Genomic DNA, 15501 nt, shown 5'->3' with positions numbered 1-15501 from the left:
AACTTGACGGAAGCAACGAGAGAGACGAGGGGAGTTTTTTGCCGATTTAGCAGAGGTGGACGAGATGGGGAAGAAGGATATGACGGGTGGGGCCAGGAGTAAGCTGGTCACAGTGGCTAGATAAGCAAAGCGACCACGTTTGGAGTGGAAAATTGGCGAATCGATTGTTTGCGATGGTAAATCGGAGAAGCCTAATGTTTGAAGTGCTAAATCGGCAAAAAGCTCGCTATATTTTGGGACTGATGGAGGAATATTATATTATACATCGTGCCATTTGAGAAGACATGCTGTACTGTTAGATAGTTTAGCTTGGTGTTTCAGGTGTTGATTGCTCAGTTTTAGTGCCTACAGCTCCGTCCTTTTCTTTTCTTTTCTTTTTGTTAGAAATTAAACGTGTATGGTTTCATCTTAGCTATTGTGCACTGATAAGATATATGTTTTGTTGCACTTTAGTAGTGCAATTGCTAATTTTTGCTGATGTGTGCAACATGCAGGACATGGTAAGGAGCCTGGTGGTGCAACAGAGAAGGGAACAAGGGTTGACAAGTTAGAGGAAGAGGTTGCAAAGGTGCATTGCCTGGAGAATCGTGTCAAGGAGCTACAGTCTGGCATCAAGGACTTGCAAGCTAAGATCAGCAAGGTGAAGATTGCATTGGAACGGAAGGTGTAGTTGAGAAGGGGCTTAGTGTTAGCTGTTGTCAGTTATAAGAGTATTCCTGATATGGTGTAACGGCTAAAAGTAGTCCTTCGCGGTTTTCCTATGCATGATGGTGATAATGGTTGTATCTGGTGGTTTGCAATGATTTGGATTTATTTTTGCTGTTTTTATCCACGCCATGATTGTTGATTTGTTGTGCGTCTGATCGTGTATGTGTTCCAAAGCAGCAGACGATGTGCTTGTGAATTTGCGCCTTGTGACACCTGTCCGTAGGGGGATTTTGGGTTCGTGGAGGTGGATAGAAGCTGATCGAATATGCATGGAAATGGATTCAAATATTTAGGATATCCGTCTTAAGTCTCCAAATTTTCATCTTATAGAATGGAAGCCGATCGGATATGTACGAAAACAGATTCAAATATTTTGAACATCTGTTTTTCTTTTTTCTTACCGTTCCATCCCTAATGTTGACAATGCCCATAGTGCTGGGGATCAGGACGGACCCCTACCGTGGACGGTCTGCCAGCTAGCTATTTTTACTAAAGTAGGATTATGCCCGTGCATTGTTACGGGCAGAAAAAAATTATAGTGCAGCATAAAAGTGGATATCCCAAAATATTGAATATTATGAAACCACATTGTATAAAGTATATAAAGGTATACTGCACATAGTTTCCAGCGTGTGTCTATGGCAAGAGAAACTAACAAACATTAAATATAACGTAATAATCTATGAATTAGACATAGAGAGGAAGAACCCTTACGTAAATTCTCCAATCACCAATTGCTATTAGCCATTGGGCACTATGTTTTTTTTCTGGTGATCACGCTAAGTCACATTATTTGCGTAAGGGGAAATTTAGATAAATAATTGCTGCTTGAAAATTCTGATTTTCAATGATGAGAATAACATTGAGGATGCGTAAAGCTTGGAAGAAAACTTACACAGAAACATAGATCCATAAAATGTTTGGGAATATTATTACTGCAGTATGTCAATTTTCTGAACTCAGTGATATGCAGGAAAGCGAACCGCTATGTTGAAGCATTGCGGAGACATGCTTTGATCTTCTCTTAACACATTTTGGAGGTCCTTTACAGATAATGTTGTATGGTTCAAAGCTCCGCAGCCAAGGTTTTCTATAAAATAGCAAGAAGAGATAGCATAAGAACTCATAATAAGCAAGGATATATTATTATTAAAGAAACTTTGCTTACCTCAAAATGTTGTCATCATCAATTGCACTGATGTAGTCACACAATATATCCGAGCGCTCATCATTGCCAAGCTTCATGTTCATCAAAGAAACAAAAGCCCAAAACTCATCAGAAGTTTGATTGCTAACTTCCTTTCCGTATGTTAAGATTACTTGATAATAAAATGCCAGCGAGCTTCATCGTGAATTTCATCATAGCCTATTTTACAGTATTAATATCATCATTTTGAACATATACCAATGAATGTCTCAATTAATGAACATGAAGCAGTGGTGATAAACATTTTTATATATCTGATTAACGTCATTACATAGGATGTATCCGTTCCAATATTCCATGAATTTTATTAGGAATAAACCACATGAATAACTACAGTACACAACCAGAGCAACATCAAATACAGAGTGATTTAGAGAAATTAGAATTATAAATTTACAGAAATTAGAAATATGATGGAAAATGCCAGACTATAAAATAATTCATACATACCCGTCTTTCCGGATGGCTGTTTTGATGATCTCTTTAACTGGCCAATCATCGATATTATAGTCTGGCCATTCATTTTTTTTTTAGCCCTTCGTGCTGCAAATGAATTCTATTTCCCTCCGTAAACTTGTCAACTATTTACAGAATGATGTAAAAATTAATATGCTAGAATTACTGTAAAGAAGCTTATACTTATGTTAGAAAAAATGTACAGTAGTTTTGAGGTCTTTGCGTCCAAATCCACCGAGAAAATCTAGCACCTGTACCTCTTCTCTAGCACCTGTACCTCACGTTTTTTGGCATTAACAGCACCGTGCGTAGCTTCAATGTTTATGGCAAGAAATACCTACAGAATTAGTAGTAGAGATTTCATAATCATAAATAACTAAATAATCATTGGTAATTCACGAAGTATATAATGCCGACAATATTACTTACCACGACATGAGCAAGGTAAGCAGATATCCTTTCAGCCAAATAAGGAATATCAGAAGTAATTATTCTCTAGCTTCTATTTTTTATCACCATCCCGCTTCATTTGGTCTGTAAACATGCGATGTGACGGGACTTATGACTTAAACTAAAAAAAACCAAACGAGGCCTTAATCTTCCATGGAGCTAGGGATGAAAAGAAAAAAAAACATTGTTTAAATGTGACAGGTGAATCAACACTGAGCTTGCAGAAAATACAATGACTATATGCATATAAACTATTTTAATACTTATACTAGAAAGTTCCCCTCTTGCCTATTGTCAAATTAGACTCAATAAGCTGTTATTATTTATTTCATATATGACAACATGAAGTGACCAATTTCAAATAAAAAATGATATACCTCAGTTTGCGGAAGCCAATCAGAAGGGTGCCTACAGCAAACTGCAGTTCTCCATGGTGCACATTTCTTATGTGCTGCAAATGTAAAACACTCGCAATGCCAAAGGAACAGTGCTTGCTTACAACCCGTACAGCCTTAACAGGAGGCAGAAAATTATTAACAGATGTCCTTAGTGATCAAGTGTGCGCTAATATGAAAAAATAAATAGCTAGAGAAGAGCATATTATAATAAAATAATGGCACTGGAGTATGATGATCAGAGAAGTTTAAAATTAATATTATATTTATAGTTCTGACTTGTATATTTTTGGTGAAATATTACACATTCCTCAATACAAAGTGACACAAATTGAAAAACGTGTCATGCCATAAAATTGGCACTTAAATTTTGAGGCTTTCAGCAGTGAAGTTGTGATAGGCTAGAGCTGAAATCCAACATGAGCCACCAAGAAGGGAACACAAATTTATTGAATATATAAGTCAAATAAATATATACTGCAGATTTATCAGGAGAAATTATCAATAACATAGTAGATCCCTGCAAGAAGTACGATGCCATTGTTGAAAATTTATGTTGCCAAGTAACTGTGATGTAATTAAGTAAAATAAGTAAAATCACCACAAGCAGAACTTAGAAAAACATCGCAAAGTTGGAGATCATCATAATTCAGAATCTTTTTGTGGAAGTCATACAAGCTGAAGCAGTTAAATTTTAGCAAAACCATGATGTTGCAAGAGCATGTACCTTAAATTCTGATACGTAGAAACTGGGGGCATATAAGTAATAACACTCACCTGCAGAGATCTAACAGGATCCACACATATGTGAAAATGATTTCCATGAATTCTCTGTGCTGCCAATCAACTATCAACATTTTTTACTCAAAAATGGTATGCACCTTCTCTGTATAGAGTTCAGTAGACAGATAATCACAATTGTGTATCTACATCTAACATTTCAACCATTTGAAATCAGTTATGAAGTTACTTGCTTTCTTGTACTCCTTTTTCTACTCCTACAATTGTCAATGTCGAAAGGGTAAGGGTGTGCCCTTGTAGCAGATTGATCGATAATACTATGTTGAAAAGAACACACGCTTGATCTTACAGCTGAAGGGAAAGGGATAGTGCCTTGTACCATTGATGCAAGCAATCATGAGTGTTATTTCTTCTTAGCAATTCTAGCTTCCTAATCTCGTTCCTTGTAACTCCACTTCTTACTAGAATAACATTTAGTGCCTTGAATGTTGCATCATTTGGCGGTGTGTTCGATACTAACATCATCTTAAATATTTTAAAAGCATCCTCCATTCTTCCACCAGACACATACATTTGGATAGCAGAATTATAGCTTAGTGCTTGAGTCAGAAGTCCTAGAGCTTGCATTTCCTGGCAAATCCTGTGAGCTACATCATAGCGACCAATTTTCTTGTACAAACACACCATCATTGCGTATGAGAATTCATTTGCGCTTCCCCTGGCCTTCAAACTTTCAAAAATCTCACGTGCTTCTTTCACCATACAATGATCACTGTAGAGATCAATCATGCAATTAGATGCATAAAGGCTGGTATCAGTATCCAATGATCTGAGTAGCTTGTATGTTTCTCGGGCCTCTGCAAGATACCCTACCTTTGTATAGAGCTTTATCAAAGAATTGTAGATTGTAGCATTCTCACATAAGCCATCTTTTTTCATCAAACCAAAATATGCTGTAGCTTGTTGGACCTTTCCAACTTCAGCATAAGCATCAATTAAAATAGAGTAGAGGAAAACATCAGCACGGATCCCTGAAGTGATCATTTCTCTAAATAGGTATTCAACCATTCCTAAATCACCATTCTTAGCAAAGCTATTAATTACCACAGAGTATGGAACACAGTCTGACAGCAGTTTTACTGCTTGCATTTTTTTCAAGTAGTGAAGAGCCTTCTTTGGCAATTTAGCAGTTGACAGAAGTTGAATGAGAGAACTGTATGTCACGTAATCAGGTAAAATGCCATACATCTCCATGCCATCAGCTACCTCACATGCCTCATCTAGCTTGTCTACCAACCCATATCCTTTGATCATCACATTGCACACAGAAACACTGAGCATCTTCTTCTTTAGGCAGCATATAAAAGCCTTCTCTGCAAGAACTATGTATCCTTTCTCAACAAATGCATCAATATTTGCAGAAAAGCATTCAGAATTCATCTGGTGACGGAATCTGTCAAACCAATGCCATGCTTGCTCAAGCATCCCAGCATTTACATACATCCTCGTCAAAGAAGATTGTGTGTATTCATCTATCAAAAAGTCCCTCTCATCCATTTCTTTTAGAAGGGCTTCTGCTTTAGTGACCATGCCACTGATAGAGTATCCATATAAGAGTGTGCGGCAGCTCACTACATCTGGTACCAAATTTTCTGCCTTCATCTTCCAGAAGTAGTACTCTGCAACATCAATATTGTTGCTTTCTCTGTACAGTGAGATCAGTATATTGTAAGTCCTAGTGTCAGGAAAGCACTGGAATTCCTCCATCATCCTCACCAAAGAAGAAACTCGCTCCATTCTATGGTGTTTACCCCAAACATGAATCATTGTGTTGAAAGTAACAACACTTGGCGCAACTCCTTCTTTCAACATTTGATTGAATGTATCTGATACTTTCTCAAGTTGACCAGCTTTTCCATAAGTATCAATCAAGGTGTTGTATGTGTACAAGCTGTAGCGAGGGTGTCCCTCCATTCTTCCACTTGAGTCTGAGGACCACTTTCTGAAGAAAAGCTCAGCCGTTTCATACTCTCCAGCCTTCTTAAGTGCCTGCAGCACAATACTCATAGTGACCTCATCAGGCATCAAACCCCGCTTGCACATGTCCCCAAGCCAAAGCAAAGTTGCCCGTTCTCTTCCCCCTTTGCAACATACATCGATCAATGTACCATACGTTGAGTTATCTGGTGCCACACCACAGGAATGCATCTCATGCCACAGATTAAGAATGAGATCCCATCTCCTGGCTCGCCCAACTGTACAGAGCACAACATTGTAGTGAATCACATTGAGCTCATGGCCCCTCTCCCTGCGAAACCAGTCGAAGATCTCGACCGCCCGTCTCCAATCTTTCTGCTCCTTGAGAAGGATCGTCCTCTCTCGGTTGCTCAGCGTGTCCTTCCACGGCCAAAGCGCTTCCCCAACGTCCTGGACATCATCCAGTGCCTCCAGCATTGCTGGAAGCGACCCACCATAATGGGCCCAGTTGCCTTTCTTCTTCCCTTTGCCAGTCTGTCTGGCAACCGTGCATGGAACTGTCAATTCCGGGCAAATTTCATAGGTTCTAGCTGGTGCATAGACAGAGTTGATCTGCAAAGTGAGGCCTTTATCTCTGCAGGGCGCTGAAGCTGTAAAATTCTGTATTGGAGTCAGTGGCGGTGCAGGAACATGGAGGAAGCAATCGCACGGGATCAGCATCTCGCCCTGCCGTTATCCACCCTGAAAACCAGTGTAATGACAGTATTGTTGAGCAATTGGGAACAGTTGGGACAAATTTCACCTTTCATCTCGAATCGGAACTTTGGGCTTGAAATTTCCAACATCAAACCTAAACTTTCTGATCAGAATATTAAACTTTGAACTCACCGGTGGTCGGCGCAGGTTCACGTTCACGGCCGAGGCGGCAGGCGGGCGGCGGCGAGAACCTTGGACCGCGTGGTGGGTGATCTCTTTCACCGCCAACGGGTGGCGGAACGCCAGAACCTACGAGTCGCGTCTGCAGCTGCGGATTCGGTGGTGCAGAGACATGCGGCCCCGCGGGATGGGGTAGGATTCGTGGTGCGTGAGGCTGGGACGGCACCGCGGGCGGCGGGAGCAGGGGCGGAGCTAAAACAAACGCGAGACGGCCGGTTTGTTTGCAGAGGAGGCCTTACCCATAGGATGCCTCGGGCAGCGGCTGCGGTCAGCCCGCCATTGCTGCGGGGGGAGAGAGAGAGAGAGAGAGAGAGAGAGAGAGAGGTGAGGAAGAAGATAAACGAGCTAGACTGGTGAATGGATAATTAGGCCGCATTTGCCTTCTGGGCTTGGGCCTTGGGAGTCATGGCCTGCACGGCGGGACTTGAAGGCCGGCGGCCACGGCATCCAGCGGCGATGCGGCTCCGCTTCCGTCGGCTTCGGCGTCCCATCCTCGCACGCCTCCGCTCCGCTGTGGCGGGAAGAGGCGCGGAAGGTGTCGGATGGCCACGGCTCTGCGGCAGCGAGACTGGGCAGCAGAGGAAGAACAAGGTGCGGAGGGAATTCTAGCTTTCTGGTTTTTTTTAAAACAATTTATGAATTTTTCATACATAACCTTCCTGATGTTTCAGATTCATTCTTCGTACATGGAGTCAGGATTTTGATACCAGTGTTTATATATTGCGACATTGGCTGTGTTTAGGCTATGTTTAGTTGCCTCCCGTAAAGTTTTTGAAAAAACACATTTCTATATTTAAAGTACTAAACATAGACTAATCACAAAATTAATTACAGAACTCGTCTGTAAATCGCGAAACGAATCTAATGAGCCTAATTAATCCGTCATTAGAGGTTGTTTACTGTAGCATTATTGTATCAATTTAGCATCTAATTACGGTCTAATTATGATCATTAGATTCGTTTCGCGATTTACAGACAAACTGTGCAATGCGTTTTTTATTTCGTCTAGATTTAAATCTTCATGCAGGTGCCGGAAAAAAAATTGGAATTTTGAATTTGGGAACTAAACACGGCGTTAGTTCCCCCAAAATTTCCAAACTTTCCGTCACATCGAAACATTAAATATAGCAAATAACGCATGCATGGAACACTAATTGTGGGTAAATAAAATAACTTATTGCACAGTTTGAATGTACATTGCGAGATGAATCTTTTGAGCCTAGTTAACCCATGGTAGGACAATATTTACCACATATAAACGAAAAATGCTACAGTGTTTTTCAGCTTTACTTTTCGCAAACTTTTCACATGTAAACACAGTCATTCCCCAAAATCATCTGCAAACATACACTGATGCACTTCTTACACAAAGTGTGTTTAGATCCCAAAATTTTTTCAGCGTCATAGTAACTTCAAACGTTTAGTCTACTAAAAAAACTTCAAATGTTTAGTAACTTCAAATATTTGACCACTAATTAGGAATATTAAATGTGAATAATTGACAAAACTCATTCAATGGGTGTAATTACAAATATTTTAAGCCTAATTAGACCATAATTAGACAATGTCATACTAACACTAACAATCTCTAATGATGGATTAATTTTAACCATAAATATATGGACCCAACAATTTTTTCGATGGAAACTCCGTATACAACATGTATGACCCCATGAGGTATTAATTGTCCAGTTTTCAATTGTATTGGATTAGTATTGATTTGTTCAGGTTCCTATTAGAATTCCGATTGATTTATTTAAATTCCGATTGATGAACTATGGGCCCACCTGTCAATAGCATAGGCAGATCAAACCAATATACCAAACCAAAAATTTGGGTAGATACCTTACTTTAATAATAAATATAGATAAATTCATTTTGTAATTTCCCATCCATCCGTGTAATTAATTTTATAATTAAATCATATTTAGTCTTTCTAATCTTAGATTGAAAATTAATACATTTCATCACTGTTCCGATGAATCGAAATGAAGCAGTAAGGCTACAACACAGAAATTATACATTGCCACTTTCTCGAGACTCGAGAGCAGAGCACGAGGAAACAATCCCAACTACCTTGAACTTGATTCTTGTCAAGATTCAAGGTAAGGCTTGTTTATCCAGCAACCATCAGGGTGATTACCAAAGGCACATTGTGCTCAGTAAAAAATTTAATGACTGAATTGAAAAGGGCAAATAGATGCAACATGCGCAAAACAAAGCCCACTAATCTAGATTCACCGTAAATCCATGGATTCACAGGGCAGTCACAAATACAAGTAGCTAGCAGTCTGGCCTAAGAGATAACACATAACATCCTTTTTTGCTTGCAAACAATAGCCAAGCAAACGATGGTTGATAGACAAGGAAACGTAGGCAACATAAGATTCATATTGTTGTCATCAAGGCTTCATCTCCTCATCTTCCTCAATCTTTGGCGCCAGATAGAATCTAATGTAGCCCATCTCTGCGATCTTGTACTCAACCACCACCGGTAGCTCGGATGAAAGGCTGATAGTCACTTGGTCAGACAGTGTAGATGCCTTGGTGAAGGAGTTCATGTACCTCAGGGCAAACGTCAGGGAAACTGGTTCTTGCATCTCTATAATGGTAGCTTCTTCTGGCTGCATCGATACAAACAGTATCCATTAGTCAGTTCAAGCATCTCATTAATGCTGCAATATTTTGTTAAAAACATACTGACTAAAACAATATCAAAAAGAGATAAAAACTTGCTGACTACAATAATAGAGAACCTTATTTGCATGTAACTTTTAAATATCAAATATGCAACAGGTGCCCGATTCAATTCAGTGTTAGCAATACCAATTCAACCAACCAAATGATGGTGGCAACCTCTGCTTTCTGAAACATCTAGTGTACTGGCTAGACAAATTAACAGAAAGCTGGCGCTGGCACCAAAGCCAATCATCTGAATTCCATTTCTTTCACAACTTCAGTAGGTATTATGAATGTATGGCATGTTGGAACTGGTTGAGAAATTATGCATGCACGTTTGCTAACTTCAGGAGATATTAAGTACTTACAAGGAACAATCCCTTGCTTTTATTGTCCCTATAACTTTCAGGTTACAAGCACACATAAATTCAGAGGATGAGACTTGTTCCAATTTGGGGGTGATAACGGGGTTAAAGGGTACCTTGTCAACAGTTTGGTTCTGCCTGCAGACAATGTTTGCACTCCCAATTTCTCCTGAGGTTGAGAACTTGACGCCCTCTTTAGTCACCGAGATGACAACTGCAGAATGAAATGGGAACTGTTCAATCGACAAGAGCTAGGACCATCCATGTGCAACAGAGACAAATAGCCTACTGAATAAATCCATGTACCTGTGTCCCCGATGCTGCTGAGGTCCTTGCAGATCCTCATAAACTCAGCAGACGGCATGCGGACGATGGCCTGGTACTCGGAATCCGGGATGCCAAGGTGCTCGCTATCGATGTCCATGAGCTTCATCTCGAAGTCGGCAATCTTATCTTGCTCTGTTCATTTCCACAGTGAAATAACCACGGTCAGGAATAAGATCGAGAACCACTAGAAGCAGCGAAAACGATAAACACAAGGCGAGAAGCGATTGGCGACTTACTGGGCGACTCGAACATGAAGGTGACGGTGTCGGATCCATCGTCAGCCTTGATAGTGATGATGTCTTCGTTGCCGGCGCAGCGGAGCATCTTGGCCATGTTGTTGAGGTTCATGCCCATGGAGAGGTTGCGGTCGCAGCGGTAGTGCTCAAACCCCTCGGCGCGGAGGAGCAGGGCGACGAGCGCGACGTGGCTGGAGTCCATGGCCTGCAGAGAGAACCCGGTCCCGGAGCAGTCGAAGTTGGCCTCGTTAACCAGGTCGCGGATCGCCTCCAGGACCTTCTTGAGGAGGCTCCCCTGCACCAACCGTAGCTCCAACATCGCGGCGGCGCTCTCCACGTCGGCGGCCCGGCGGCGGAAGGGGGGGAGGAGATCGGGAAACCCTAGGATCTGGGCGCGCGGGGTTTGGGAGGGGAGAGCGGCGTAGGGAGGGTCGAGGGGGAATGGGTAGATTTTAATAGGGAAGAATTTGGGGACGCGGAGCGAAAAGGGAGGGAAATTTGGGGGAGCCACCGCCGTGCCGCGAAATGTTTCCCGCTCCTTGCCCTGGAAGATTCACATGACAGGTGGGGCCTCAGAAACGCGGTATGCTAGCGGACCCACCTGTCAGTAGGGAAACATGGGCGGCGGTGGTGCCTGTGCCTGTGATTTGAGGAAGGCGGGCTATCCGGGAGCGGAGGCGGGAGATGGGAATTCCTTTCCCGGCATTTCCCGCCATCTCGCTGCCTGCACTAGTTCGTGCTTCCCTCCAATTGTTTTCATCGTTCATTACCTCATGTTTGAATACGACGCAAACAACATAATGCGGCAAAGTTTATAAAATTTCGGGGAAGAATTGAAATAATGCTGCGCCGTAGATGGGAGTTTTGTATCAAGCCAATCTGTGGGATCCAATGGTTAACAGAAACAATTTTCAAAAAAATTGTTACCACTAGTTATGTGTGGGTGGAGTAACAATTCTAAGTTGATTTCTAAAAATTTGTAATCTTTTGGGGTAAACCGCTTGAGTTTGGACTTTGTACATGGCTACAATATACAGAAATCCACATCTGACCTTGTTTTGATTTTTTTTTTGAGATTGAGATTACTTTTTTTTTTTGAGAAAACCGGGATTTCATTTCACATATGAAGGTTTACATTGCAACTCTTACAAACACACCCTTGGAAAAAGAAAGAAATACATTTTGGTCCACCCAAGGGCCTCCCGGTTGTCTTCGTCACCGGCGCAAGGAGCCGCCCCGCGACGATCCACCGCCACCCCAGAGGTTGGAAGATGAAGCCGTCAAGGCTGCAGCTTGAAGCCAAAGCCCAACTCGACGAAGAAACAAAGTTTTTGACTGCCTCACCGAGTAGCACGCCAAATCATCGACATGCCGTAGATCCACTGAACGCACAAGCAGGAACTGATGACCGCCGGCCATCTCAACGCCGAGGAACTTGGGACTTGACGCCACAAGCACCGCCAGCAGCTCAAAATCACCGGACGACAAAGCAACCGACAGGGGAGAAAGAGCATCCAAAGAGTCTTCCTCTGAACTCTTCTCCCACCAACCGATCCAAACCGGCGCCATGACCATGGCCCAGGACAGAAATCCCATGGGGAAACAAAAGACTTCCTCCCTTCCGCAAAAGAGAAGAAGGATAACTAACCTCCAAGAAGTGCAACCGCAGGAGCCGACGCCTCCAACGCTGCTGCCGCCGTCGTCACCAACCACCGCACCTCGGAGGGAGTAGAAACCTAGCCGCCGCCCCATCCGCCGCCTAGGGAAACCCTAACCTACTAGCCTACGAACTACGCCTATAGATAGTAGGTATGTACAACCAGACCCGAATCCGCGCCGATTCCACTCCCTCCGACGCCGACGAGGGCACCGGAGGGGAGGAATCGACGGGATCGGGCCGGGATTGAGAGATCGCCCGCCGGTCGCCTGTGAAAACTGTGGAAAGGGGAAAGAGCGAGCGAGAGAATGGATGCGTAGCTAGGGTTTTACATGAGATTACTGACCTTGTTTTGATGAACTGGGTTGGAAGCGAACGTAAACAACCGGCAAACGGGGCCCGTATGTGGACTCACCGCAACCAAGGCTTTCACTCAGGTGGGCTTGCGTGTTTGTTCGGCGAAATCGAGACAAATTTCCGATGGGCTGCGCACCCGCGTGTTGTGCTAGGCCTGATCCGTCCAAAGGCCTCTTGTTTTATCTCAACGCCGATGCGGGCTGCACTGGCGACCGTGGGCCGTTTGCGCGCCAAGTTGAGTGACCCGACGTGTCCCACTCAAGCATTAGAAGAAGACTGAAATGTGGAGCACAAATAAGGAGAACCCCCCACTCAAAAAAAAAGAGGGAGAATCCCAGTTAACCTGAACGTCAAGCGTCCGCGTCAAGTGATTTGCTTATGACTGCCATCATTATTAAAGCAACAGGAGAATCCACAGTTAGCCTGAGCGTCAACTGATTTTCTTGAGACTGGAGAGAGGGAGAGGCTTCCATGTTCTTTACAAAAAAGGGTAGAAAGATCTGTATTGTATATATAGTATTTTTTTCTTTTTTCTTTTTGTATATATATAGTATATGATCAGCAGCAGCATAAACCGCGCAAAACACAAAGACAAGTCTCCAAGCGAACATTCTCACAAACAAGACCTGGTCGTATACGTATTGTCACAACTCGCAAAGAGGTAACCCGTAACCTACTACTACTGTGTAGACCCTCAACACCATTGTGCTTTTGAACCCAGGAAAAAAAATTTATAAACATGTACATCAGTGCAGTGAGATGTGTGCAGCTCATGTAGTCATCCCAGTATCTTAAGGCGTTTGACGGATCGCGCAAAATCACTGCAAGAAAATCACAGAAACGATGTCAGGAACAATCCAATCGCCTAAACCTTGCTCTGAATTCAACAGCAGGATCGGAAGGCGATGAACTTACTCCCATGGCACATCTCCAACGAGCATCCAGTCCCCTTCTCCATCCTCGTAGGTGACCACCACATGGCTGGTGGAGCTGCTGATTTCCTTGCCGTCTGCACGCCATGGCAATAATTCAGGAATCAGAATAGGTTGATTGGATGATTGCAGATCCTCTGAATTCTAATGGAATAATAATACTACTACCATGGTTGCTGGTGGCCGGGAACATGCGGCCGAGCGTGGCGAGGAGCTCATCGTAGGAGTTATGGAGCGACAGGTCCACCTTCCTGCCGATGGCGTCCCCTTCCTTCTTCACCTTGACGTAGTTGGCGCCGGCGCCGGCGCCCGCCCTGCTGCGCGCGGAGCTCACCGGCGGCCACCCAACAAGCGGCTTCTTGTTCTTCCTGCACGAGCCGTCGTCGAAAAGCGGCAGCAGCGTCTCCTGCTGGAACGCCTCCCTGAACCCTCTCTTCCCGCGCGCAGAAGAATCCGACGAGCTGCTGCTGAGCTCGTCGGCGACGGCGAGGTGGTTGTTGATCATGGGATGGTGCGCGTTCGGTGGCGCCAGCCCGAGCTCCAGCTCCATGTCGTCGTGCTCAACTGCTTGCTGATCGTTCGATCAATCGATCCTCTATTCTTGCAGCTAGCTGCTGCTGTCTTCTCGCTGGCAAATTAAAGCTACGAGTTTTGGTGATCCTTGCTGCACGAGAAGAGGTTTGGAATTCAGATGAGATGACAGGGATGAGGACGAGATGCCGAGCATATATAGGGGAGAGAGACGTGCGGTGCCTGCCAGCGAAGACGATCAGGAGGAATCGATGCAGCGGGAGGCAGCTTGTCGGGGTTCAGGGGGGCCCAAAGGCGGCCAATCTGTCTGCCTGCCTGTTGAGCAGAGCAAGGCCCGTGGCCGTCCAAAGGCAAAGGTTGCCTTGATTATTTCTTGTAGCCTACCGACAGGACCCGCGTCAGTCTCGTGTGTGCTTTAGTGGTAATCCACTGCACCGGCGCCGGTGGCTTTTGTTCCTTTCGTGCTGTGCTGGAGTGCAACAGAGCGTTGACAGCCTGAGCTGCTAGTAGGAGTCAATCTCTCAACGCAGGCAGAGCCATGCCATCTGCTGTCATGTGACACTCGTGTCCACTGTCGAATTCGGTGCATCGATGCTCAGTTGCCTTGCCGGCTTATCACCGCACGGCGAGACGTGATGCGACGGTCTGCAAGCCGATCGGTCTGGCCATCGACGCCATCCGGGGCAGTAGCTAGATAGACTCGAATGTTGCGGCGGTAATGCTAGCGCTCGCTCTTCGCCGGGCGTGCACGCCGGCGCCCGCGATCGGGCGCGTGGGCAGGGGTCAGGGAACTCAACATGGAAGCCGGCCGCCGTCGGCGACTCGGGTGGCGCGAGCAGGGCACAAGCATGTGGCGCACCGGACAGGCATGTGGCCGCGCGTCAGCCGTTGCGCCAATACGATCCGTGGCGCGTGCGCGGGGGCTCAATTGTCTATCGGGTCAAGGCACATCGCAGCCGCGGCCCCGGTTGCTCCGGCCGTGGGTTGGTTGGGTGCCCGTGGAATCGCCATCTCGGTGCCTAGAGCCTCTCCTGCGCCGGGGGAGCTCGGCGCCCTCCCGTTTCCGACGCGCTTCCGGCCTCTTTGGCGTGCGCCGCACTGCATCGCCGGCCGGGGGACACGCACAGTGTCTTGCTCCGCTAGAGCTCGGCGCGGAGACCTGGTCGAGCTCCCAGCCAGATGTTCACAGACATGTCGAGCGCTCGTTCGCTCGGCGGCCGCGGCGGCCACCACGTCGGTCGGAAGGGGTAAAAAAGAAGGGGAGCCTCTGGGACTCGAGGCCGCCAGTAGGCCATTGTTTATGCGCAATGCTCCCCAGCACGAGATCTTCGGCTCCACTCATCCACAGCTCGATGCCTCCAATAGTCTCCCATGGAAAAATCATAGCTCGGCGTAGAAAAAAACGAGCACGCAGGAAACCTGCAGATTCGGTGTTGGGGCACGAGACGAGAGCGCATGGCTTGGAGGAGAAGGGTCGAAGGGAGGCGGAAACTACCGTATCTCGCGTGTCCCCCGACCATGCCGGGTCTCTCGGACACCCTTGTCCC

The 15501-nt window shown here is 45.1% G+C and overlaps 3 protein-coding genes across 13 annotated transcripts; all 3 read right to left on the bottom strand.

The window, feature by feature from the left end:
- Positions 1-1500: 1500 nt before the first annotated feature.
- On the bottom strand, positions 1501-7335 carry LOC120645478 (pentatricopeptide repeat-containing protein At3g23020-like). 10 transcript variants are annotated; one of them, XM_039922269.1, is made up of 9 exons: positions 6823-7333; positions 4307-6675; positions 4191-4214; positions 3994-4102; positions 3199-3783; positions 2801-2905; positions 2366-2708; positions 1877-1947; positions 1501-1798 (listed from the first exon to the last, which is right to left on the bottom strand). In XM_039922269.1, the coding sequence occupies exons 2-4, from the start codon at positions 6652-6654 to the stop codon at positions 4081-4083; spliced, it is 2394 nt and encodes a 797-aa protein (XP_039778203.1). In that variant the 5' UTR covers positions 6655-6675; positions 6823-7333; the 3' UTR covers positions 1501-1798; positions 1877-1947; positions 2366-2708; positions 2801-2905; positions 3199-3783; positions 3994-4080. The 10 variants fall into 10 exon arrangements, with proteins under 10 accessions (XP_039778203.1, XP_039778209.1, XP_039778215.1 ...); XM_039922275.1 differs by having other exon boundaries at positions 3199-3332; XM_039922281.1 differs by having other exon boundaries at positions 2366-2458; positions 2555-2708; positions 3199-3332; positions 3994-4214; positions 6823-7331.
- A 1688-nt stretch (positions 7336-9023) lies between these two features.
- LOC120645453 (proliferating cell nuclear antigen) lies at positions 9024-10914 on the bottom strand. The gene is made up of 4 exons (XM_039922238.1): positions 10478-10914; positions 10221-10373; positions 10031-10128; positions 9024-9494 (listed from the first exon to the last, which is right to left on the bottom strand). Exons 1-4 carry the CDS (start codon positions 10794-10796, stop codon positions 9273-9275), a joined length of 792 nt encoding a protein of 263 aa, XP_039778172.1. The 5' UTR covers positions 10797-10914; the 3' UTR covers positions 9024-9272.
- Positions 10915-12968: 2054 nt separating this feature from the next.
- On the bottom strand, positions 12969-14134 carry LOC120645462 (auxin-responsive protein IAA9-like). 2 transcript variants are annotated; one of them, XM_039922246.1, is made up of 3 exons: positions 13589-14134; positions 13407-13500; positions 12969-13312 (listed from the first exon to the last, which is right to left on the bottom strand). In XM_039922246.1, the coding sequence occupies exons 1-3, from the start codon at positions 13971-13973 to the stop codon at positions 13270-13272; spliced, it is 522 nt and encodes a 173-aa protein (XP_039778180.1). In that variant the 5' UTR covers positions 13974-14134; the 3' UTR covers positions 12969-13269. The 2 variants fall into 2 exon arrangements, with proteins under 2 accessions (XP_039778180.1, XP_039778190.1); XM_039922256.1 differs by having other exon boundaries at positions 13592-14132.
- Positions 14135-15501: the final 1367 nt, after the last annotated feature.

The sequence above is a fragment of the Panicum virgatum genome, chromosome 1K (assembly GCF_016808335.1).
Source record: "Panicum virgatum strain AP13 chromosome 1K, P.virgatum_v5, whole genome shotgun sequence".
Lineage (NCBI taxonomy): Eukaryota > Viridiplantae > Streptophyta > Magnoliopsida > Poales > Poaceae > Panicum > Panicum virgatum.
Note: the sequence above shows the minus strand (reverse complement) of the source record. Positions and strands in the feature narration are given on the sequence as shown.

What these genes read in the sequence shown, in the direction of transcription:
- LOC120645478 (XM_039922263.1), bottom strand. Translation starts at nt 6,654, where the DNA reads ATGCTGATCCCGTGCGATTGCTTCCTCCATGTTCCTGCACCGCCACTG. An exon ending in CTATCCCTTTCCCTTCAGCT is followed by an intron (nt 4,215 to 4,306) that starts GTAAGATCAAGC and finishes TGACAATTGTAG; the next exon opens with GAGTAGAAAAAGGAGTACAA. An exon ending in AGAAAAAGGAGTACAAGAAA is followed by an intron (nt 4,103 to 4,190) that starts GCAAGTAACTTC and finishes AACTCTATACAG; the next exon opens with AGAAGGTGCATACCATTTTT.
- LOC120645453 (XM_039922238.1), bottom strand. Translation starts at nt 10,796, where the DNA reads ATGTTGGAGCTACGGTTGGTGCAGGGGAGCCTCCTCAAGAAGGTCCTG. An exon ending in CTTCATGTTCGAGTCGCCCA is followed by an intron (nt 10,374 to 10,477) that starts GTAAGTCGCCAA and finishes GGAAATGAACAG; the next exon opens with AGCAAGATAAGATTGCCGAC. An exon ending in CAGCAGCATCGGGGACACAG is followed by an intron (nt 10,129 to 10,220) that starts GTACATGGATTT and finishes TTCATTCTGCAG; the next exon opens with TTGTCATCTCGGTGACTAAA.
- LOC120645462 (XM_039922246.1), bottom strand. Translation starts at nt 13,973, where the DNA reads ATGGAGCTGGAGCTCGGGCTGGCGCCACCGAACGCGCACCATCCCATG. An exon ending in GGCCACCAGCAACCATGGTA is followed by an intron (nt 13,501 to 13,588) that starts GTAGTATTATTA and finishes CATGGCGTGCAG; the next exon opens with ACGGCAAGGAAATCAGCAGC. An exon ending in GTTGGAGATGTGCCATGGGA is followed by an intron (nt 13,313 to 13,406) that starts GTAAGTTCATCG and finishes ATTTTCTTGCAG; the next exon opens with TGATTTTGCGCGATCCGTCA.